The 24,358-nt window shown below is 48.6% G+C and overlaps 2 protein-coding genes across 3 annotated transcripts in view; both read left to right on the top strand.

Moving 5' to 3' along the window:
• The window catches only part of SIL1 (SIL1 nucleotide exchange factor), a 61,607-nt gene that overhangs the window by 34,007 nt on the left and 3,242 nt on the right, over positions 1-24,358 (top strand). For both annotated transcript variants that reach the window (XM_081906374.1, XM_081906375.1), the window contains 2 exons: positions 16,979-17,075; positions 21,615-21,779. In XM_081906374.1, coding sequence (XP_081762500.1) covers positions 16,979-17,075; positions 21,615-21,779 — 262 coding nt within the window. The remainder of the gene's footprint in view (positions 1-16,978; positions 17,076-21,614; positions 21,780-24,358) is intronic.
• Positions 1,375-7,508, top strand: LOC309366276 (uncharacterized protein; the record flags this gene model as incomplete). Its single annotated transcript, XM_081904728.1, has 3 exons — positions 1,375-1,436; positions 5,715-7,155; positions 7,427-7,508. 2 exons carry the CDS (start codon positions 1,375-1,377, stop codon positions 7,045-7,047), a joined length of 1,395 nt encoding a protein of 464 aa, XP_081760854.1. The 3' UTR covers positions 7,048-7,155; positions 7,427-7,508.

Genomic DNA, 24,358 nt, shown 5'->3' with positions numbered 1-24,358 from the left:
ATACCTTGGAGTCCAGGGGGTCAGCAAACTTTTTCAGGAGGGGGCCAGTTCACTGTCCCTCAGACCTTGTGGGGGGCCAGACTAAAGAAAATAAAAATGAACGAATTCCTATGTCCCACAAATAACCCACAGTTGCATTTTAAATAAAATCACACATTCTGCTCATGTAAAAACACAAGGCAGGCCCCACAAATAACCCAGAGATTCATTTTAAATAAAAGGACACATTCTACTCATGTAAAAACACGCTAAATCCGCGGGCCGGATTTAGAAGCCCATTGGGCTAGATCCGGTCCCCGGGCCTTAGTTTGCCTACCCATGCCTTGTACCAACAGGCCTTTGCTGGCTCTGTTGCCTACAATGTTTTTAACTGAAGAAAAGATTTTGAATGGTCCCTTCTGCATGCTCTGCTCCTGATTGGTGCCCCATCACTCGTCACACTTGTCTTGTGTCTTGTCAAAGCATTGTCTCGTTGGTTTCCAGGTACAGCCTCAACTGTTTCCATCACAGGAATTAGATCTATGGTTTAAAGCCCTGCAGACTATCCGAACGTTGAATCCCCTGGCTGGAATTGCCCCTTTTTATTCGGGATATAAAGGGACACGGGTGACGCTGTGGGTTAAACCACAGGGCCTAGGACTTGCCGATCAGAGGGTCGGCGGTTCGAATCCCCGCGACGGGGTGAGCTCCCGTTGCTTGGTCCCTGCTCCTGCCAACCTAGCAGGTCGAAAGCACGTCAAGTGCAAGTAGATAAATAGGTACCACTACGGTGGGAAGGTAAACGGCATTTCCGTGCGCTGCTCTGGTTCGCCAGAAGCAGCTTGGTCATGCTGGCCACATGACCCGAAAGCTGTACGCTGGCTCCCTCGGCCAGTAAAGCGAGATGAGCGCCGCAACCCCAGAGTTGGTCACAACTGGACCTAATGGTCAGGGGTCCCTTTCCTTTACCTATTGGGGATCTATAGCAAGGAGTTGCTTTCTTCATCTTCATGGCTCTGCCATGAATTTGCAGGAGAATAAGAGCCTGGCTGTGACTCATCTATGTGGGAGTGAAGCTTTTTATGCACCTTAAAATTTAAAGAAATGTACTGGTTGTTTTCTTTAGCTATCCATAGAGTTTTCCAATTCATTTAGCCGCTTAGCAAGTGCTTATAATTTCTAGAGGAGTAGCTGTTTTCTGAAGCAAATGCAGCAAGGAGCTTTGTGGCACCTTAAAAGTTTAACCAATTTATTATGGTATATGGGGCGTTGGAGGCTATACCTCCGGTGGGGAACACGTTGCCGTTAGTCCACCTTTGGTCCCCAACCTGCCCTCTGCTCTCACTTGTGGGTCCTTGAAGCTGTCAGTGTGCAGCAGTGGCCACACCCCGGGAAATGGCTTTGACTAGCCGGCTAAACCCCGTGAGGATAGCTGACGGGTCTCAAACTCTCAATGAGTTAGGGGCTTCCCCTGCATGCAAAGACGGGCTCTGGAGGATTGAGTGGAAGAGACCACTAGTCAAGAAGGCAGTTTCTGCACATGCTGTTGTGAGGAGAACCTGAGCCTACAGGGTTAAACAGCTCAGTGTATGCGGCCTGCCTTCTGTGGGGTGGAGAGATCCTGTAACACATCCGGGATCTGCATTTCTTTGTACATAGCTGTAAATAAAGGGAAGTGTGGGGCAGGTGGGGCTGTTATTCTAAAGCAGCAATGCGGCAGCAAGCAAAGGCTATAGCAGCCAAGACTGCTGCTTGTGGCTGGAAAGCCAAACAGGAAGTTTGTGACTGTTGCCATGGGAACAAAGGGGCAGTCCATTCTGTACTGAGCACCGGATGTTAGCTCAGTGGGTTTGTCATATGACCTGTACAGGACGTACATGGGTGGAGTTTATTCTAACTGCTGATGAGTGCAGACATGTTTTCTCTGTACTGAAGTAAAAGACAGGAATAAAAGATGTAAATAGATTTCTGTCTGCTTCTTTCCCCTCCCTGGGGACACCAAAGGGGAGAGAGGAGCAGTTGGTGTGTTTTCCTCACAGCCTGAGGAAAATCGCCGGAACGGACCTCGAGTATGTTGTTTCCTGCCGGGAGTCGCCGGAGGGAGGTCTAAGGAATTCAGCCGGTGCCTGAAAAGATAGGCACATACCTCAAGACGGGCCAAAATTCCAACAGTGGTAGCAGACGCCGGTTGCTGTTTTCATCGACCTCTGCATCAAGAAGTGGCCTCCATGGAAGCCTGAGGTGAGAAGGCTGATTCTCTGCAGCCAGAAGCTGACCAGAAGAATCTGAAAGCCAAGCAACGGAGCCCAGGTATGGGATTTTCGGGCTTAGAAGAGTGAATGCAGATTGAGTTATTCTCTGCTTCACGGGGAGCAGTAGATGAGAAAAACAGCTCCAGTCAAAAGAGAAACCGCATTCCAAACATTCCTGTGGTTTCCTGTTCAAGGAAAAGGAATGCTGTTGCTTAGCAACGAAGGCTATGCCTCAGAGAGGAGAAGTGAAAGTTAAAATGGAATGTTTTGACTACACAGTCTGAAGAGCTCTTGGAAAATTCCAACGCAGCCAGCGTTCAGAGCTGCCAGGTGGCACAGAGTGTAAACAAGCCAGCTATTGGATTTTAGAGGCTTGTGTTTGAGAGTCAATGCAAGGACTCAAGATGGATGCAAAGAAGGGAGCTCTGCCTTCTCCGCCCCTCCTGACCAGTGACAATTATGCATCTTGGTCAATCAAGATGAAGGCCTTGCTGCAGAATCAGAGACTGTTTGAAGTGATTGAGAACCCCATTCCAGCAGCACCAACGCGTGCTTGGGAGTCACAGGATGTGAAGGCCAGAACTGCTATAATTCTGTGCGTGTCAGATTCGCAGCTGATCCACATACAAGATTTACTGCACGCGAAACATGTTTGGGACACGCTGAGAAGGACACATCAGAGAGATGCAGGTTCTTCAGCGTTGCTATATTTTGAGAAGCTGACCAACCTGAGGCTCGCGCCTGATGGAGATGTTCAAGCGCACCTGACGGAAATGAAATTTCTGCGTCAACAGATGGTGGAACGTAATTTCCGTCTGCAGGAGGAAGTGTTTTGCTTCATGGTGATCAACAGTCTGAATCGGACTTACAAAACAGTTGCCAGTCAGCTGGGGTCTCTCCCAGCAGCGGATTTGACTTCGGAGAGGGTCTTTGCCGTGGTTCTTTGTGAACATGACAGACTTGCCGCCCTGGAAGTCAAGGACAGGGGGAGCAAAGAACGGAGTTCTAACGCCCCTACTGCTGTAGCTACTGGAGAAAGCGCTGAAGCTTTAAACGTTGTCCGATGCTACAATTGTGACCAGACTGGGCATCTTCAGCGGTACTGCAAGAAGCCACGTAAGAACAGAGGAACTAAGGCGAGCTCCGCAAAGTCTGAGGCGTCAGACAAAGGTCACACCAAGCCAAAGGCAAAGACTGCAAAAGCTTTGATGTCGCTAAAAGCCACACCAGAAGCGGGAAATTTCTTTGTCCTAGACACGGGCGCCACAGTTCACATGACAGGACACAGAGGACTATTTTCTACGTTTCAGAAGCAAAGCTTCGCTGTGCAACTAGCCAACGGTCAAAAGCTGGAAGCCACCGGAATTGGAACTGTGTATCTTAAAAGTCTGAACTTGACTATAAGCAATGTTTATTTGGTTCCAGAGTTGAAGTACAATCTGCTCAGCGTTTCGCAGATTGCCAAGAAGGGACTAAAACTGTCCTATGATGATGAGAACTGCGAGATCTACAAAGATGGAGAGTTGTATCTTTCTGCCAAAGAGAAAGATGGACTGTATTTGTTGACTTTTGATCAAAGTGATTACATGGAATGTAATTCTTGTGATTCTAACATGATCTCTTTTGCAGGTGTAGCTGAGAAAAACGCCAAGCAGGTGACCTTGAGGGTCAACAAGGCATTTCAGCGGGTGTATGCTGATGTGATTGGTCCTTTAGCACCATCTAGAGGCAATGCAAAGTATTACCTAATATGTGTTGATTCTTTCACAGGTTTTGTCTGGATTTATCTTTTGGAGAGACCGAAAGAAGCCTTAGAAAGGTTTAAAGAGTTTTGTGAAAAGGTTAAAAATATGCATGATGCTGACATAGATTGTCTTTGCACAGATGAGAAGCCAATTTTTCTTTTACAGGTTTTCCAGAGGTTCCTGAAGAAGAAAGGGATTAGACACAAAACTGCTAGTTCCGAAGAAGCTTGGAACAAATGTGTTTGTGTTAAAGTGAACAAAGAATTGCAAAAGGGAATGGAAGCGCAATTGCTTAGTTCACATCTGCCACATGAGTACTGGGCTGAATCGCTAATGTCATTCTCTTACACGTGGTTGAGAAAGTTTTCAAAAGAGTTGGGATGTTCTCCTTTTGAGAAACTGTTCCACAGAAAACCTTCTGTTGCCCATTTCAAGGTTTTTGGGTCTCATGTGAGGACAGAAGCTCCAGGTGGGGTAAAGAATGCCAGAGGCATTTTTGTGGGTTATGAAAAGGGTCTCTACAGAGTAATTTTGTCCGAATCTGGTCAGGTGATTCTCACAAAATTTCTAGAGAGTGCTCCTGAACAGGAGAGAGTGATTGTTCACACATTTCCCACAGGTGATGATGATTCTGATGATGATGATGATGAGTTTGATCTTATTGAGTTCAGTAGTACTGATGATGACAGCGATAGCTCAGACAGCTCAGTTGTCACAGTCATTGAGAGGAAATCTCACGTAATGACTAGACCCTCAGAAGAGGAGGATGAACCACTGTTTACAATTGGTACTGGTTCTCCAAAGAGTCCAAAGGCTGAACCAGAAAGTAGAGAAGAGCAGCACCTCTTACGTAGGTCTGAGAGAGCAACGAAGGGTGTACCACCCAAGAGGTATTCACAAGAGTTTGCTAACTTAGCTGTTGCTGTTGTAAACGACCAAGGTCAAATTGAAGCTGTGTCTGAGTCAGAGACAAAGGCACAACAGAGAGTTGCTAACCAAGGTAATGCAGAAGCACTCATTCCTTGGAAGTCACACAACCAGAGAGGTACATTGGTAAAACCAGTGGCGGGTAGTTCCAAGGGTGGAACTGAAACAACAGGGGAATGTTATAAGTATAACAACTGTTTGTTTTCTTCTCTGGATGACGCTTTGCTCGCAGCACGCATTGATACTTTAGGGGGAGTATGTTATTCTAAAGCAGCAATGCGGCAGCAAGCAAAGGCTATAGCAGCCAAGACTGCTGCTTGTGGCTGGAAAGCCAAACAGGAAGTTTGTGACTGTTGCCATGGGAACAAAGGGGCAGTCCATTCTGTACTGAGCACCGGATGTTAGCTCAGTGGGTTTGTCATATGACCTGTACAGGACGTACATGGGTGGAGTTTATTCTAACTGCTGATGAGTGCAGACATGTTTTCTCTGTACTGAAGTAAAAGACAGGAATAAAAGATGTAAATAGATTTCTGTCTGCTTCTTTCCCCTCCCTGGGGACACCAAAGGGGAGAGAGGAGCAGTTGGTGTGTTTTCCTCACAGCCTGAGGAAAATCGCCGGAACGGACCTCGAGTATGTTGTTTCCTGCCGGGAGTCGCCGGAGGGAGGTCTAAGGAATTCAGCCGGTGCCTGAAAAGATAGGCACATACCTCAAGACGGGCGAGAATTCCAACAGGGGCTTGTCAAGCAGGAAAGGGAGCCTGTCACGGTCCAGTCTATGGGCAATCAAAGTCCTGGCTGAGGGAGCAGAAACAAGAGTCCAGAAGCCAGTGGTCCGAGGGTCGAGAAGCAGGGAGTCAAGGGTCCGAGGGTCGAGAAGCAAGGAGTCACGGAGTCAAGGGTCCGAGGGTTGAGAAGCAAGGAGTCACGAAGTCAAGGGTCCGAGGGTCGAGAAGCAAGGAGTCACGAAGTCAAGGGTCCGAGGGTCGAGAAGCAAGGAGTCACGAAGTCAAGGGTCCGAGGGTCGAGAAGCAAGGAGTCACGAAGTCAGGTGTCCGAGGATCAAGAAGCAAGGAGTCAAGGGTCCGAGGGTCGAGAAGCAAGGAGTAACAAAGTCAAGGGTCCAAGGGTCGAGAAGCAAGGAGTCACGAAGTCAAGGGTCCGAGGGTCGAGAAGCAAGGAGTCACGAAGTCAGGTGTCCGAGGATCAAGAAGCAAGGAGTCAAGGGTCCGAGGGTCGAGAAGCAAGGAGTCACAAAGTCAAGGGTCCGAGGGTCGAGAAGCAAGGAGTCACAAAGTCAAGGGTCCAAGGGTCGAGAAGCAAGGAGTCACGAAGTCAAGGGTCCGAGGGTCGAGAATCAAGGAGTCACGAAGTCAAGGGTCCAAGGATCAAGAAGGAAGGAGTCACGAAGTCAGGTGTCCGAGGATCAAGAAGCAAGGAGTCAAGGGTCCGAGGGTCGAGAAGCAAGGAGTCACAAAGTCAAGGGTCCAAGGGTCGAGAAGCAAGGAGTCACGAAGTCAAGGGTCCGAGGGTCGAGAAGCAAGGAGTCACGAAGTCAAGGGTCAAGAAGCAAGGAGTCACGAAGTCAAGGGTCCGAGGGTCGAGAAGCAAGGAGTCACGAAGTCAAGGGTCGAGAAGCAAGGAGTCACGAAGTCAAGGGTCCGAGGGTCGAGAAGCAAGGAGTCACGGAGTCAAGGGTCCGAGGGTCGAGAAGCAAGGAGTCACGAAGTCAAGGGTCGAGAAGCAAGGAGTCACGAAGTCAAGGGTCCGAGGGCCAAGAAGCAAGGAGTCACGAAGTCAAGGGTCCGAGGGCCAAGAAGCAAGGAGTCACAAAGTCAAGGGTCCAAGGGCCAAGAAGCAAGGAGTCACAAAGTCAAGGGTCGAGAAGCAAGGAGTCACGAAGTCAAGGGTCCGAGGGCCAAGAAGCAAGGAGTCACGAAGTCAAGGGTCCGAGGGTCGAGAAGCAAGGAGTCACGAAGTCAAGGGTCCAAGGGTAGAGAAGCAAGGAGTCACAAAGTCAAGGGTCCGAGGGTCAAGAAGCAAGGAGTCACGAAGTCAAGGGTCCAAGGGTAGAGAAGCAAGGAGTCACGAAGTCAAGGGCCCAAGGGTAGAGAAGCAAGGAGTCATGAAGTCAAGGGTTTGAGGATCAAGAAGCAAGGAGTCACGAAGTCAAGGGTCCGAGGGCCAAGAAGCAAGGAGTCACAAAGTCAAGGGTCCGAGGGTAGAGAAGCAAGGAGTCATGAAGTCAAGGGTCTGAGGGTCGAGAAGCAGAGTCCCAAAGTCAAGGGTCTGAGGGTCGAGAATCAGGGAGTCACGAAGTCAAGGGTCTGAGGGTCAAGAAGCAAGGAGTCAAGAAGTCAAGAGTCTGAGGGTCAAGAAGCAAGGAGTCAAGAAGTCAAGGGTCCGAGGGTCAAGAAGCAAGGAGTCAAGAAGTCAAGGGTCCAAGGGTAGAGAAGCAGGGAGTCAAGAAGTCAAGGGTCCGAGGGCCAAGAAGCAAGGAGTCACGAAGTCAAGGGTCTGAGGGTCAAGAAGCAAAGAGTCATGAAGCCAAACACAGCAAGGCAGGAAGCGTGTTGCTGTGGCAAAGAGCCGAAGGGAAATGCTGACCTTATATCCCCTCCCAGCTCTAGCCACCAGCTGCAGTGAGTTACCAAGCAGCCTCACCTGTGCGACCTCGCCTTGCCTCTCCAGAACAAACGTAGGAAGGCCCCAGTCCTGCGAAGCCCTACTGGTCACAGGGCCCGGCTCCTGCACACACTCCTGACAGAGCCCATCTAGGAGAAGGAAAACTCTCACCCTAAACCTCTGCTGCCTTCAGCGATGTCTTCAGGAGAAGAAAAGGCTAAAGAGTAAACCCTACACAAGTCTGGAGTGGAGTCCCTAAGATGGTTGGATGGCACCTTCCAACTTTCTTTCCAAGTCTGGAATGAAGTCTCTAAGTCCCTTCCTTCCGACAAGGAAGGTGCCAAACGTCTTGGTCTGCTTTCCTTTGGACCAGCCCAGGACCTCCATACACACTGCCAGTGCTTTTTTTCTGGGGGGACGCAGGGGTATGCATACCCCTAAACATTTTGTGAATCTAACGGGAGAAGAAACTGGTTTCTTTTTATTAGTTTCTTCTCTAGCATGGTGAATTGTTAGTTCTGTTGCTACCCCCGATGGCGGCTTTATTTCCTTTCCTGGTGTTTCCTGAGACGGAAGCGGGCGTTTAATATGTGAAGCAGTGTGGCATGTGGATGTGTGGTGTTTTACTGGCGAAAGTTTTGTCTCATTGAGGGGCAGCATCTCAATATGAGTAATGCATGTTCTTCATACTTTTGTCAGTTTACTGTGTTTATTTACCCCGATTTGAACTATAAAATGGTGATTTTCTTGAGTCAAAATGAGAGTACCTCTAAACATTTTTTAAAGAAAAATAAAAGCACTGCACACTGCCCATGCTTGCGTCCTGGGGAGAACGCTTCGGTGCTGCTAAGGCACTTAGCTTGGCCTGGCCTGGTTTCTCTTCTCTTCTTACCCGCTCCCATTTGAGGCTGGCATGGAGTCATGTTTTAATGGGTCTCTTGTGAACCGTGGCCTTCTTCTCAGATAGTTCGGGCACCTCTCAGGTGGGCACTATTGCCATTCTAAGAGAAAGGTACAAGGTAAAAATCCCCGTCATGGGGATTCGAACTGCCGACCTTCTGAGTGGCAAGCCCAAGAGTCTCGGTGGTTTAGACCACAGCGCCACCCGCATCCCTATTCTAAGAGAACAAGGGAGGTGTTCATGGTGAGTTCCGGCACCTCTTTTCTTGCGAGAAAAATAGCACTGTATATACCATATTTTTTGCTCTATAAGACTCACTTTTTCCCTCCTAAAAAGTAAGGGGAAATGTGTGTGCGTCTTATGGAGCGAATGCAGGCTGCGCAGCTATCCCAGAAGCCAGAACAGCAAGAGGGATCGCTGCTTTCACTGCACAGCGATCCCTCTTGCTGTTCTGGCTTCTGAGATTCAGAATATTTTTTTCCCTTGTTTTCCTCCTCCAAAAACTAGGTGCGTCTTGTGGTCTGGTGCGTCTTATAGAGCAAAAAATATGGTACTGTATAGGGGGGAAGGATTTTCTGAAAAGTGGGTTTTCCCTGAAAAGCATTGCTTCTAATATGCATTCCCTTCGGGCAAAGGCTTCCCTTCCCTCTTAGGAAACGTCGACTTCCCCTGTGCACATCGACCGACTTCTCTGCGGTACAACTTTTAATTTGGCGCGGATCAGGAGGGAGGCAGCAGGATCCAACGTGGAAAATAGCGGGGGCTCCTGGCTTCCTTGACCATTTTTCATAGCCGCTGCCACGTAAATAACAGCTGCCCTCTGAAGTGTAAAAACCATGGCAACAGTTGCCGGGGGCAGGCCTCCGTACCAGAAGAGAGTCGTGCTCGGAGGAGAACAAAAGGAACTACTTTACAAACAAGCCGCATCACACCTTGCTGAGGGGGGGGGGCGTGGAGAAGGGAGAAGGATCAAACCCATGCTGTGCTCAGCTGGCCGTCCTGCTATACTCATAAGAGACATAACCCTCCTCCGCCCCTCTACATTCAATCAAACACGCTCATTATTATCCCATTCACAAAACGATTCCGAGGCCGGAAAATGTCGGCAGTATTTCATTTCGAAAGCCCATTTGTAAAACTCGGGTAGAAATAAATGCAGGCGGCGTCTGAAGGCTGGAGGGTTTCTGGGAAGGAGGTATAATCACTCAAAATGCGTGTTGAGATGGGGAGGAAGACCTGAGGTGAATGGCAGAGAAGGCCGCAGGCTCGCCGTTGTTGAGTTAGGGTGGCGGGTTTGCTGCAGCGGTAGGAGGGGACCCTAAAAGCGGGCATTGTTCAGGTTTGACGCTGAAGCCGGGGAGGCTGGGGTGTTGAGTTCCTTTAATCCAGTGTTTCCCAATCTAGAGTCTCCAGCTCTAGTTTGTGTGGCGAGTCCCCCCCCCCCCAGTGGAAATAATGACACATGACACAATTATTAAGGTTAATGGGCTAAATAAGGCCACAACTTTATTGGTTACAGGTGATGAGCAGTATTGGCTTAGGCATTGGTCCTAACCTATTACAGTGGTACCTCGGGTTACATACACTTCAGGTTACAGACTCCGCTAACCCTGAAATAATACCTCGGGTTAAGAACTTTGCTTCAGGATGAGAACGGAAATTGTGCTCCAGCAGCGTGGCAGAAGCGGGAGGCCCTATTAGTTAAAGTGGTGCTTCAGGTTAAGAACAGTATCAGGTTAAGAACGGACCTCTGGAACGAATTAAGTACTTAACCCGAGGTACCACTGTATATTCGACTTCAGCCCATCCGCTTGAAGTCCGGGAAGGTTTAACCACCAGTAGGAGGAGTCCTGCCGACGCACATCAACTAGGAACTCCCCCAGGGTCACTGATAGGGGGCGTGCCTTAGGACTTCACCTCCCTAGGCTTCAGACAGGGTCATGCCCCCCCCCCCTGAAATCCTTTAATGGACTACCCTTCAATACGCGGGGCAGGTTCCTCCCCTCTTCCTCCCCTCTTCTATCTGCAGAACTATACCAATGCCGAACCACCAATACCAAGAAAGTTGTGACGATTTGCTGTGAGGTAGGCAAAAACCAAGTGGCTGGTGCCAGTTTGCCAAGTGGAAAAATTCCTACCAGGCCCCTCAACGGCGACCAACCAAGGTCCATAGCAAGGTCAAGGAATGGAAACCTTATAGGGTGGGAGGGTGGGAAAAGCTGGCAGGCGGCAAAGAGGGAGATCCCCGGCCACGTCCTGCTTTAAATAAGGCAGGCCACACCCCCAGAGCCAGCTGATTGGCTGGCCAGGAGGTGATGCGGCTGGGAATCCCCCCAATCTTGCGGGGCTGGGTTCCAGCTGCCGCACGCATGGTGGGGCTGTGTAGCCCGCAACTCCACCTTCTCCGAAGGGCGGAAGTGGCTTTGGACTACAACTCTCATCATCCCTCGCTGGCAAGACCAGTAGTGAGGGGTGATGGGGACTGTAGTGCCTCTTGCAGTATTCTGTGCAGGTTTCCAACTTTTTAATAGACAACAGAGCAGGAGTAGGGAAACCTCTCCTGTGCTGGGCCAGCTCTTAAGAAAAACCGGCTTAAATCGATCAAATACAAATAGCAACACCAGCAATCGTAATTCCCTGCCCCCCTCGCATACCTCCAACAGTTAAGTGCTAGCAGGGCTGCCGACTGGGGGGGGGGGGTAAAGGGGGGGTGGACATGTACCAGGCCCCAAGCTAGCAGGGACACCAGATACTTAGCTTTCTTAAAAAAATAAGTCAATCAGACACTCCTAAAGGAAGTGAGCCAGTGTGGTGGAGTGGTTAAGAGCGGTGGAGTGGACTTGTAATCTGGTGAACTGGGTTCGCATCTCCACTCCTCCACATGCAGCTGCTTGGGCGGTACCTATTTATCTACTTGCACTTTGACGTGCTTTCGAACTGCTAGGTTGGCAGGAGCAGGGACCGAGCAACGGGAGCTCACCCCGTCACAGGGATTCGAACTGCTGACCTTCTGATCGTCAAGTCCTAGGCTCTGTGGTTTAACCCACAGCGCCACCCGCGTCCAGTTGGCACAATTAAGAAGGAAATTCCCTGCTATGTGACAAATGGTAACTTAACCTTGGGCTAGTCACACTTCTCTGAAGTCTCTCAGCCCCACTCACCTCACAGAGTGTTTGTTGTGGGGGAGGAAGGGAAAGGAGATTGTTAGCCGCTTTGAGACTCCTCAGGGTAGTGATAAAGCGGGATATCAAATCCAAAACCAAAGTTAGAAAACAAAACACAGAGGAAGCTTTAAGGTGTTGGCTCAGCAGGCAGCACCATTGCTAAGGATGCTTAATCGCGGTTGCTTAGCAGTCAGAGGAAGGAATGTTGACCACCCGCAGCTGGGACTTAGAAGTGTGTCCTCCCAAAGCAGCAAATAATAATAAATAAATCCTATATTTAAAATTCCTATTTGACTGTGCTTTTACACAAGGATTATTTTTTGTTTCTCGAGGTTGGCAGAGTGTTGTGTGTGTATATATATCTATACCGTGTGATGTATATTTGTATATTTTCCACCTAGAAGTGCAAGGTTATGTACGTGATCTCCCCCTTTTATATTTGCAGAAACCCTGTGAGGTAGGCTAGAGTTAAGTGAATATATAAGTACATAAGCAGCAGATCTTGTCGATAGGTTGATTTGGGGTGAGGGGATGCAGGGGCCCGATTCCCAGACAGTATACTGGGGCCAGGAAATCCTGTTTCTGAGTGCTAGTAGGATAACGTGTTAAAAACACAATACAAAACATCATTAAAAATGAGGGTTGTTGAGTCAGGGTTGCAAGTACATTGTGCGAAGGATAGAATCGAGCTGGGGCCTGTTTTGTCTGTGCGAAGGAGACTTAAATATTCTTGCAGCTGAGTGCATTTATATGGATCAAGTGTTTCACGGATAAAAGACCATATGTATAATATCACTGGCAAGAGGTTACAGGGAGGGAAGCAAATTCAGCACTTTTTTGGATATGATTTCATCTCTCCTAAACCTATTCCAATTTGACAGTTAAATAGCAGTATCTGTCAGTCTAATCCTAACACATGGGCCTGTTGTGAAATCACAGGGTAGGGTCTTTTGTTTCTCTGCCACACATTACGGTCCAGGTCAGGAGGACCTTAAAGGGATCCCTGACCATTAGGTCCAGTCATGGCTGACTCTGGGGTTGTGGCGTTCATCTCGCTTTACTGGCAGAGGGAGCCGGCGTACAGCTTCCGGGTCATGTGGCCAGCATGACTAAGCCGCTTATGGTGAAACAGAGCAGCGCACGGAAACATCGTTTACCTTCCTGCCGGAGCAGTACCTATTTATCTACTTGCACTTTGACGTGCTTTCGAACTGCTAGGTTGGCAGGAGCAGGGACCGAGCAACGGGAGCTCACTCCGTCACAGGGATTCGAACTGCCTACCTTCTGATCGGCAAGTCCTAGGCTCTGTGGTTTAACCCACAGCGCCACCCGCGTCCAGTTGGCCCGATTAAGAAGGAAATTCCCTGCTATGTGACAAATGGTAACATGCTTATTGAAAACCATGCTACTTCTGTTTCAAATGGCTCCCAGTGGATCCAGTTGAGTCTGAGGGTTGTGAAAGGCACTTTCCCAATAGGCAAATCAAGCACATAACATGGGAGTGATAGCCGCTGCTAGTCATGCTCTGAGTAGACCCATTGAAATCCATTTCACAAGTAACTTCAGCCTGTTGATTTCAATGGATCTACTCTGATCATGACTAACATTGACTATCACTCATCGTGTATCGTTTGTCCATTAATGCTGCATTCAGAACAGAGGAACTGCCTGGATCTTCTAGAGATGGGTAGTTTTGCATGATCTGAAGGCTCACACTGCTGCTGCAATTTTGATGAAGCAAAACAGGTCTGAGACTGCATTTTTGTTGTTGTTTAGTCGTGTCCGACTCTTCGTGACCCCCTGGACCAGAGCACGCCAGGCACTCCTGTCTTCCACTGCCTCCCACAGTTTGGTCAAACTCATGCTGGTAGCTTCGAGAACACTGTCCAACCATCTCGTCCTCTGTCATTCCCTTCTCCTTGTGCCCTCCATCTTTGCCAACATCAGGGTCTTTTCCAGGGAGTCTTCTCTTCTCGTGAGGTGGCCAAAGTATTGGAGCCTCAGCTTCAGGATCTGTCCTTCCAGTGAGCACTCAGGGCTGATTTCCTTCAGAATGGATAGGTTGGGTCTTTTTGCAGTCCATGGGACTCTCAAGAGTCTCCTCCAGCACCATAATTCAAAAGCATCCATTCTTTGGCGATCAGCCTTCTTTATGGTCCAGCTTTCACTTCCATACATCACTACTGGGAAAACCATAGCTTTTACTATACAGACCTTTGTTGGCAAGGTGATGTCTCTACTTTTAAAGATGCATTTAGCTCCGTGGAATAAAGGCGAAGTCTGAAAGTCGTGTGATAGGGAAGAATTGCAGTGCCAACTGATCTCCAGAGAATTCAGCCCATTTTTTCCTCTCTCAGTCCTCGAGGGAAACGGCATATGACTGGGTGCACCTTGACTTTTGTGGAGGAAGCACCTATTCTCTCTGAGCTGAAAGACTGATCCGAGAATAAGATTATGCAGCTCCGGATAATAAGTGTTTAAATAAATCGTCAAGTTAATCGAAACAGAAGAGCCAAGGAGAGGTGGAAAATGAGCTTGAATTAAAAATATTAAGGAACAGATGTGACATTTAAGTGAGCAGATTAATGGAATAATCTGTAAAAATGAAACTCTGGGGTAGGGGGAGAGATTCCTTCGCTGAAGCAGCAATCTGTGGCGGAGTGTTTTATGAACAAGTTGCTGTGACACTTAAAGCCTCAGCCCAAATGCCTCATGTGCCCCTTACGGCCTACATCTCATTTCCACTGGTTCAAGTTACGCTAGTCATATTTCACTTCCAATTGCATTGCTTGATTATACCGTGGTTTTCCAACATCCATCTGCCACTTACGGTCCTGAAATGTTTCTCGCGTCGCAGTGTTAAGCTCATACGGTAGCTGGCACTTCTTGCTTACATTAAAGGGCTTGTTTTCATCCCACTGCCATTTTTTCAGATGCCTCTTTCTGCCAAAGCCTTTCGCCTCGATAAGAACTGGAAATGTTCATTGCAGTTCACTGCAGGCCCAAAGGTGCAAAACCGTTATTTCATATTCAGCGAGGTTCTTATACCTTTGCTGGCAATGGAAGTTTACATAAAGCCTACAAGAAACACTACTAAAAGCAACCTTTTCCAGCCATCGACTGGTCTGCCGTCCCTCAGACCTTGTGGGAGGCCGGACTATATTTTGAAAAAAATAATAATGAACAAATTCCTATGCTCCACAAATAACCCAGAGATGCATTTTAAATAAAAGGACACATTCTACTCATGTAAAAACATGCTGATTCCCGGACCGTCCGTGTGTGGGATTGAGAAGGCGATTGGGCCGCATCCAGTCCACGGGCCTTAGGTTGCCTGTTGTGGTTGTTTAGTCGTGTCCGACTCTTCATGGCCCCATGGACCAGAGCACGCCAGGCACTCCTGTCTTCCACTGCCTCCCACAGTTTGGTCAAACTCATGCTGGTAGCTTCGAAAACACTGTCCAACCATCTCGTCCTCTGTCGTCCCCTTCTCCTTGTGCCCTCCATCTTTCCCAACATCAGGGTCTTTTCCAGGGAGTCTTCTCTTCTCAGTAGGTAGCCAAAGTATTGGAGCCTCAGCTTCATGATCTGTCCTTCCAGTGAGCACTCAGGGCTGATTTCCTTCAGAATGGAGAGGTTTGTTCTTCTTGCAGTCTATGGGACTCTCAAGAGTCTCCTCCAGCACCAGAATTCAAAAGCATCAGTTCTTTGGCGATCAGCCTTCTTTATGGTCCAGCTCTCACTTCCATACATCACTACTGGGAAAACCATAGCTTTAACTATACGGACCTTTGTTGGCAAGGTGATGTCTCTGCTTTTTAAGATGCTGTCTAGGTTTGTCATTGCTTTTCTCCCAAGAAGCAGGTGTCTTTTAGTTTCGTGGCTGCTGTCACCATCTGCAGTGATCATGGAGCCCAAGAAAGTAAAATCTCTCACTGCCTCCATTTCTTCCCCTTCTATTTGCCAGGAGGTGATGGGCCCAGTGGCCACGATCAGAAGGTTGGTGGTTTGAATCCCCTTGGCGGGGTGAGCTCCCATTGCTCTGTCCCAGCTCCTGCCCACCTAGCAGTTGGAAAGCACACCAGTGCAAGTAGATAAAGAGGTACTGCTGTGGCAGGAACATAAACAGTGTTTCCGTGCGCTCTGGTTTCCGTCACGGTGTCCAGTTGCGCCAGAAGCGGTTTAGTGCTGCTGGGCACATGATCCGGAAAGCTGTCTGTGGACAAACGCCGGCTCCCTCGGCCTGAAAGCGAGATGAGCGCCGCAACCCCATAGTCGCCTTTGACTGGACTTCACCATCCAGGGGTCCTTTTCCCTTTTTTTTTTACTTTACCTATTATTTCGAATGAAATAACCTCGTAAAGTCTTGATGCTCCACTTTGAGTGTTCCCGTGTGAACGAGGGACGTGGTTTTGTATTCCCAAGAGGTCGCAGAAGTTCCATGTGGCGGCATTTCGAGCTCACATGCTCCGGACTTGGGAATTTCCAAATGGACACACCCTTTATCCCGTGCAACGATTTGGATAGGAAAAGGGGAGGAGGAAGCCTCAAGATTGTCGTGCTCCCCCTCCAGCCTTTTGCAGATGTTACACATCCTCACTTGTGACTATGGAGGTGTGAACCAGAGGCACCCTTTTGGTCTGTAGCCATTTTCTGAGCAGGAGGGAAACGCAAAAACGTCTTTCTTGCACTGTAATTCTAAGATGACCAAACTGTCCGATGAAATCCTATTAAGGCAAGATGATCCCTGCGCTATTGAGCCTGCAACAGCTGGCAAGTAACTTCATTGTTTTCAGTTGGGGGTGTTCCTGTTTATTTCTGCAGACGTGCGTATTCCACACAGGTAAATACCGTATTTTTCACCCCATAAGACACACCAGACCATAAGACGCACCTAGTTTTTGGAGGAGGAAAACAAGAAAAAAAATATTCTGAATCTCAGAAGCCAGAACAGCAAGAGGGATCGCTGCGCAGTGAAAGCAGCAATCCCTCTTGCTGTTCAAGCAGCAATCCCTCTTGCTGTTCTGGCTTCTGGGATAGCTGCGCAGCCTGCATTCGCTCCATAAGATGCACACACATTTCCATTTACTTTTTAGGAGGGAAAAAGTGAGTCTTATAGAGCAAAAAATACAGTATATACTCCGTGTGAGAAATGAACTAGAGCTGCTTGCATTTTCAGTCAGCAGGTGGCGCCTTGCGAGGCAAAATAAACATGGACGCTTTCGACTGATAGCAATAGGACTCAAGGGCTTCGTTTAAAACCTTGCAGTATCTTTCTCAGAGTAACCTGCCCTGCAATTGTCTTTTGTAGAAGTCGGATTGCAGCAAAATTTACAGGACACCGAAGTATCTCTGAGCCTAATGAGTTCCATTTCTCTTCCCAGCAACCCCAAAATACAAGTCGCTGCGATTGAGGGAGGCGCTTTGCAAAAACTGCTGGTGATTTTGGCCACAGATCAGCCCCTGGCTGTGAAGAAAAAGGTAAGGGGAGAGCAATATGTGCTTGGCTGTCTTTCAGGAGCAGCTTGGATAATTGCATTTTGTACGAGAACGCCTGTAGACCTCTGTAGGTGGACGTACGTAGACCTAAGGCTAGGTTGTGTTTTGGCTGTGCAAACAGATCAGGCCAATGCACTGAACAAGAGTCACCCCTCAAATTAAAAATGGTTGCATCCCTTCACTGGACAGCTAAGTTTAGCTCCTTAGGCTGCAATCTTCCTCCTCCAGTAGCCAGACCTAGTCATTTCCAGACTTGATAATCTCATTTAATTTGAGAGGGCCGGTTATCTGACGTGCTTTTGCACAGCTATAGTATCAGACCACTTAGAGAGGCATCTGTCCCAGTGGTTCCCAGTATATGTTAGATTGAAAATGACGCTATGGAGGGAAAATACTATATTATATATCTTTGCGTGCTGAATTAGTTCAGTGTTGGGTGCATGTAGAGGATGGGTTTTGCAGGACTATTTGCAACCTTATCAGGGTTGCAAATTTACTCAGGAAGTTGGTTATCCACCTTTTGTACATCACATGTGTAGGTCCGAGCACATTTTTCTCCTTGTGGGATCTGAAAAAAATGTCCTTTCTATTCCTCCGTGAACCAGATTCTCAGTCAGCTACAATCTAAAGCATGCCCCAGAGCTCCAGTGCTGTATTTTGAAATAAAATTAGCTTTGAGAGAGCAGGAAACAGTGCGATGGGAGTATGTGTGGCCTAGAGATATATTAGAGGCCACATTAACATGTTCCCCCTTCCACACACATTTTGTTGGGTTCCCCTCTGTCCTGTAATCTTCATAGGATCCCAAGATAAGGAAAAGCAAGTATATCTAGGTTCCACCTCCTACTGGCAAAACTGGGCACCTAATCAGTTCGAATAAATTTTGACGGCGATCAGAAGGTTCAAACATGTGCCCACTGAACATAGCTCAGTTGGTTAGAGCGTGGTGCTGATGATGCCAAGGCTGCGGGTTTGATCCTGGTATGGGAACAGCTGCATATTCCTGCAATTGCAGGGGGTTGGACTAGAGACGACGAAGAAGAAGAGGAGGAGTTTGGATTTGATATCCCGCTTTATCACTACCCTAAGGAGTCTCAAAGCGGCTCACATTCTCCTTTCCCTTCCTCCCCCACAACAAACACTCTGTGAGGTGAGTGGGGCTGAGAGACTTCAGAGAAGTGTGACTGGCCCAAGGTCACCCAGCAGCTGCATGTGGAGGAGCGGAGACGCGAACCCTGTTCACCAGATTATGAGTCCACCGCTCTTCACCACTACACCACACTGGCCCTCGGGGTCTCTTCCAACTCTACGATTCGGTGGAAGTCCCTCTGTTAACTGGAGTCAATATATAGCCATAATGTGCAAGGGTCTTTATGTACAGTGGTACCTCGGGTTAAGAACTTAATTTCTTCCGGAGGTCCATTCTTAACCTGAAACTGTTCTTAACCTGAAGCACCACTTTAGCTAATGGGGCCTCCTGCTGCCACCGTGCCGCTGGAGCAGGATTTCTGTTCTCATCCTGAAGCAAAGTTCTTAACCTGAAGCACTATATCTGGGTTCGTGGAGTCTGTAACCTGAAGCGTATGTAACCCAAGGTACCACTGTATTCCAGTTGTCCTTAGTTCTTATGTTGTGCTAATTGAATTCATTCTCTGCTGGAACAACAACAACATCAATTCGAGCATGCCTATTCTCTGGGAATTATAAAGAAAGCGCAATTGCATGCTCTTTCCTGGGTTACGTTGCTAGGATTGGCTTTTTGTGATTGCATCCGCAGCACCAAGACCCTTTTGAAAGGCAAGGCGCTCTCATTGCGTGGTCTGTTTTCTAGAGTGCTGCGGGGCAGACTGCCCTGTACGGTACAGACTTTCAGGAAGGAAACTTAACTCACCCCACTGGCAGGCTTGAATTTCGGAGGCTAACGAACATCGGAGTAGACATTCAGGGGATGAGATAATTGCTTCATGCAGCTCAGTAATCCGCCTCCAGCAGTGACCAATATCGGATGCTTTTGTAAGGGGCAAGGCCTGATAATGCCCCCAGCTAAATGTTCAGGACGGATGGGCCCGAGAGGGTCGGTTCTTTGCTGCTTCTTCAGCGATCAATTTACTCCCTGGTGCATGAGATCCAGTTACCCTTATCTTCTCAAGCCGAGTTACCGTTGTTGATGCCAGCCACAAATGTTCCCTCTGAGCCTCTGCGCTGAATTCAGAGACCCTTTTGCAACGGCAGAGTAAATACATAGCGCCTTGTATTAATTCGTGAGGCTCTACTGTATTCAGGCCAAGAATGTTACAAAGGCTGCCCTGGGATAGGTCTCCCTTCTCCCCGTGTTTAGAACCCCGAGTTCCTTGCTTGCCACAGGGAAACAAAAAAAGGTGCAAGAGACTGATGGATAGGTTCATGTAACAGCGAAACGCTTCCCGGGGGAGAATCCCTTACTAGATGCAGACCCTTATATAAAGCTGCACTTGCAGAAATATCTTTACGGCATGTTCCTGAAAGCTACACTGAGCGTATTGTTAATCTGACAAAGTGTTCTAACCATCTCCTAGAGGGAAGGGAGGCAGAGAGTGGAGAACATCCTCGTTCAGTCCACCAAAGTTACTTTATTGCAGTATATTGTACTTTTTTTTGTTTTCTTTTTAATGTGTGTGTCCATCTCAAGTGTTTAGCAGCATCCACATAGTGGGTGTGTGTGTGTGTTTGTGTTTGGAATTTCTTCTTCTTCTTCTTCTTCTTCTTCTTCTTCTTCTTCTTCTTCTTCTTCTTCTACTCCATTTTACTTCACTAGAGGGCTTGTTCTGCAAATTGCTTTGAGAACCAATGTGCTACAGTATTTGGAGTGTCGGACTAAGACCTCTGGAGACCAGGGTTCAAATCCCCACTCAGCCATGAAACCCACTGGGTGAGTTTGGGCCAGTCACTGCCTCTCAGACTAATCTGCCTCACGTGGTTGTTGTGGGGATTAAACGAAGAAGGGAAGAACCTTTTGTGGCGATCACACAGGGTCCCCGGACATTTAACGGTCTCTTGATCCCTGTGCCACCACTGTGCTCGCTTTCCTGCTGCCACCAACCTGTTACTCTCGGGTAAAACACTGAGTCCAGACAGTTGTTAAAATTGAACCAAATAAACAAGTTTATTTTATAAGCATTAACAAGCTTATGGTTTCTCAGATAATAATCCTGTCATTTTCTTAACTTTAGTTTCTTTATCAGCCTATACCTTCCTAATACCTTCTGATTGATAACCGTATTTTTCGTCCCATAGGATGCTCCGTCCCATAGGACGCACCTAGTTTTTTTGGGGGGAAATAAAGGAATTTTCCCCCCCAAAAGCAGGTCGGGGAAACCTAACCAGGTCGAGGAAAAGCGGGATGGCGGCGCTGCGCCTCCCTGCTGTCCCCTGAGCTTGTGGGGCTGGCCGATGTCTGTCCGGCGTGCGGGGCGCTCTGCTTCAGGGTGCCCTGCCTGCCGGGCGCCAGGCTGCTATCCGCAGCGTGGGGAGCCCTGCAGGGAACTCCTACAGGGCTCCCTACGCTGCGGATGTGTTCCCGAAGTGCCGGGCGCTCTGCTTTCAGGGTTCCCAACGCTCCGGGAAGCAGGCTGCTATCTGCAGCCTAGACATCCCCGCGGGACCTCCCGCAGGGCTGCCTAGGCTGCGGATGTCTTCCTGAAGCCTGGAGAGCGAGAGGGGTTGGTGCGCACCGACCCCTCTCGCTCTCCACGCTTCAGCGAAAGCCTGCATTCACCCCATAGGACGCACCCAGATTTCCCCTTCATTTTTGGAGGGGGAAAAGTGCGTCTTATAGGGCGAAAAATACGGTATATCAACTGTTTGACTGACTCCTCTTAACAGATTCTCTCACTCTCACACCAGACCAGCCCAGCCCACAGACTTATCCTCTCTGTCTCTTCTCTAACTCCAGACTGACTTCTCAACAACTCTAACTCCTCCCCTTGGGTTCCTATTGGTTAGTCATTTTACACTTAGTTAACCCTTTCCTTATGAACCCAGTATGATGTCACACACCTAGGAGAGCAAACGCCACACTATGTAATGCCACCTTGAGCTCCTTGAAGAAAAGGGGGGGGGATAGAAATGCCACAAACACACAAATAAAGATAAATATTCACACCATGCCCGCTGCGGACTGGTTTTCCCAAGTTGCAATGTACAGTGGTACCTCGGGTTACAGACGCTTCAGGTTACAGACTCCGCTAACCCAGAAATAGTACCTCGGGTTAAGAACTTTGCTTCAGGATGAGAACAGAAATTGTGCTCCGGCAGCAGCCGGAGACCCCATTAGCTAAAGTGGTGCTTCAGGTTAAGAACAGTTTCAGGTTAAGAGCAGACCTCCAGAACGAATTAAATACTTAGCCCAAGGTACCACTGTATAGACAAATTGTTTATTAGGGGCAAGGGAGGTCTGGGGGGGCACGTGCCGGAGGAGTTGTGCGGGAAAGCTTTCGGCAGACCAGAAACGTCGCCAACGCCCTTGTTGTGTTCTGTTCCCAGGCTCTCTTTGCTTTGTCGTCCATGCTGCGGCAGTTCCCCTACGCTCAGCAACAGTTCCTCAAGCTTGGAGGCCTTCAAGTGCTTCGGCATCTGTGCACAGAGAAAGGGACGGAGATGTTGCACATCCGCATTGTGACGCTTCTCTATGACTTAGTCGTGGAAAAGGTAAGCGGAGCTGTTGTGCGGCACAGATTAGCGGGAGTAATAATAATAATAATATTTATTTGTACCCCGCCCTCCCCAGCCAAGGCCGGGCTCAGGACGGCTAACAAGCAATAATAAAAATAAGTTGAATGAATACAACTTAAAAACAAGATTAAAATACAACAATAAAATATTGAAACAATAAAATATTAAAATGCAGCCTCATCACAGGAGGAGAAAGGGAAAAGAAAGAGGGGGACGGAATCAAATTGGCTCCAAGCCAAAGGTCAGGCGGAACAACTCTGTCTTACAGGCCCTGTGGAAAGAAATCAGATCCCGCAGGGCCCTGGTCTCATGAGGCAGAGCGTTCCACCAGACCGGAGCCAATGTTGAAAAGGCCCTGGCTCTGGTTGAGGCTAATCTAACTTCCTTAGGGCCCGGGACCACTAGGGTGTTGCTATTTATGGACCTTGAGGCTCTCCGTGGGGCATACTGGGAGAGGCAGTCCCCGGGTATTTATTTATACCCCACCCATCTGGCTGGGTTTCCCCAGCCACTCTGGGCGGCTCCTAACAGAACACTAAAATACAATAACAGCGGGGACGAGACAGGTGTCCCTGGAAGGAGAAATTCATCCAAACCCTACTTTTAGCAGGGGGGCGGGGGAAGAGAGAGAGAGAGAGAGAGCGCTGTATTTTCATCACTACAGGAGTAGAAGAACTGGAACGGTGGAGCCAAATAAGTGTGACCTCCTTCCATTGGCAGGTGGCTGTTCACCTGTCAGTCACTGACACCACGACGGCATCAGGTGGCAACTTGCTAGAGTCTTCCCAGCTCTCATCCATTTTAAAAATGATTCACCTAACACCCCTTACAGAAATCCTGCAAGTTAGGGCATTATTACTGACCCCCTGCAAGAAGGTGGTTGGCTTCCCGCTGCCTGGCTAATTCGTCCAAAGACAGAAATTCAAACTAAGTCTTCCAGAGTTGCAGCTCTGAATCCGCTTGCTCAAACCTTGTGTGTCTCCTCTGGAAAAGGCAATTATCTTGCTCTATATCGATGACTCATCATTGCCCAGAATCTCTTTACAGGGAAAACTTTGCAAAAGCCGTGGATGATTGCGTTTGGCAAGTTACAAATTAGAGGCCATCCACTGAATGCATTATTCTGTTTATTGAATATTTCCTTTTTCTAGAGCTCAGTAGTGTGACATTTAGGGACACGGGTGGCACTGTGGGTTAAACCACAGAGCCTAGGACTTGCCGATCAGAAGGTCGGCAGTTCGAATTTGCTCGGTCCCTGCTCCTGCCAACCTAGCAGTTTGAAAGCACGTCAGATTGCAAGCAGGTAAATAGGTAAAGCATGTAAATGGGGACGCGGGTGGCGCTGTGGGTTAAAGCCTCAGCGCCTAGGGCTTGCCGATCGAAAGGTCGGCGGTTCGAATCCCCGCGGCGGGGTGCGCTCCCGCTGCTCGGTCCCAGCGCCTGCCAACCTAGCAGTTCGAAAGCACCCTCGGGTGCAAGTAGATAAATAGGGACCGCTTTCTAGCGGGAAGGTAAACGGCGTTTCCGTGTGCAGCTCTGGCTCGCCAGAGCAGCGATGTCACGCTGGCCACGTGACCCGGAAGTGTCTTCGGACAGCGCTGGCCCCTGGCCTCTTGAGTGAGATGGGCGCACAACCCCAGAGTCTGGCAAGACTGGCCCGGACGGGCAGGGGTACCTTTACCTTTTTAAATAGGTACCACTCTGGCAGAAAGCTAAACGGCGTTTCCGTGCGCTGCTCTGGTTCTCCAGAAGCGGCCTATTCATGCTGGCAACATGACCCAGAAGCTATACGCCGACTCCCTCAGCCAATAAAGCGAGATGAGCGCCGCAACCCCAGAGTCGGTCATGACTGGACCTAATGGTCAGAGGTTCCTTTACCTAGTGTGACATTTTTGTACATAGGCTTGTTTAGTGTACAGATGGGGGAGCCCTGTGGCCCTCCACATATGAGGTTCGACTCCACAACATGCATCGCCCTCAGCCAGCAAAGGTCAGAACGATGGGAGATCAGCTGTAGGGCAATGACTTATGGAGGACAGAAGGTTCTCCACTCCTAATTTAGTGTATGGCTGGTATCTCCTGCTGGAAGTTTCATCCAGTTCCTCAGCTGATGATGGAAGGAGATGAAGACTGCATCTCAAGGTGCAGTTGAACCTGCCTATGTTGTTTAACCCATTGCACATGAGCTTGGGCACGACCTACTTCCTCAAAAGCCATTGGCTCAATAATAATAATAATAATAATAATAATAATAATAATAATAATAATAATAATAATAATAATAATAATACAGTCATACCTCAGGTTGAATGTGCTTCAGGTTGAGCGCTTCTGGTTGTGCTCCATGGCAACCCGGAAGTATCGGAGCACGTTACTTTCGGGTTGCGCCGCTCGCACATGCGCAGATGTTCAAAATGATGTCACGCGCATGCGTGGAATTGGCAAAACGCAATCCGCGCATGCACAGACGCGCCGTCGCATCTTACATTCTATTCAGGATGCAAACAGGGCTCCGGAATGGATCCCGCTCACATCCTGAGGTACTACTGTAATAA

Source organism: Podarcis melisellensis (assembly GCF_964234715.1).
Source record: "Podarcis melisellensis genome assembly, chromosome: 3".
NCBI lineage: Eukaryota > Metazoa > Chordata > Lepidosauria > Squamata > Lacertidae > Podarcis > Podarcis melisellensis.
The sequence above is the reverse complement of the archived record's forward strand: the minus strand, read 5'-3'. Positions and strand labels throughout refer to the sequence as shown.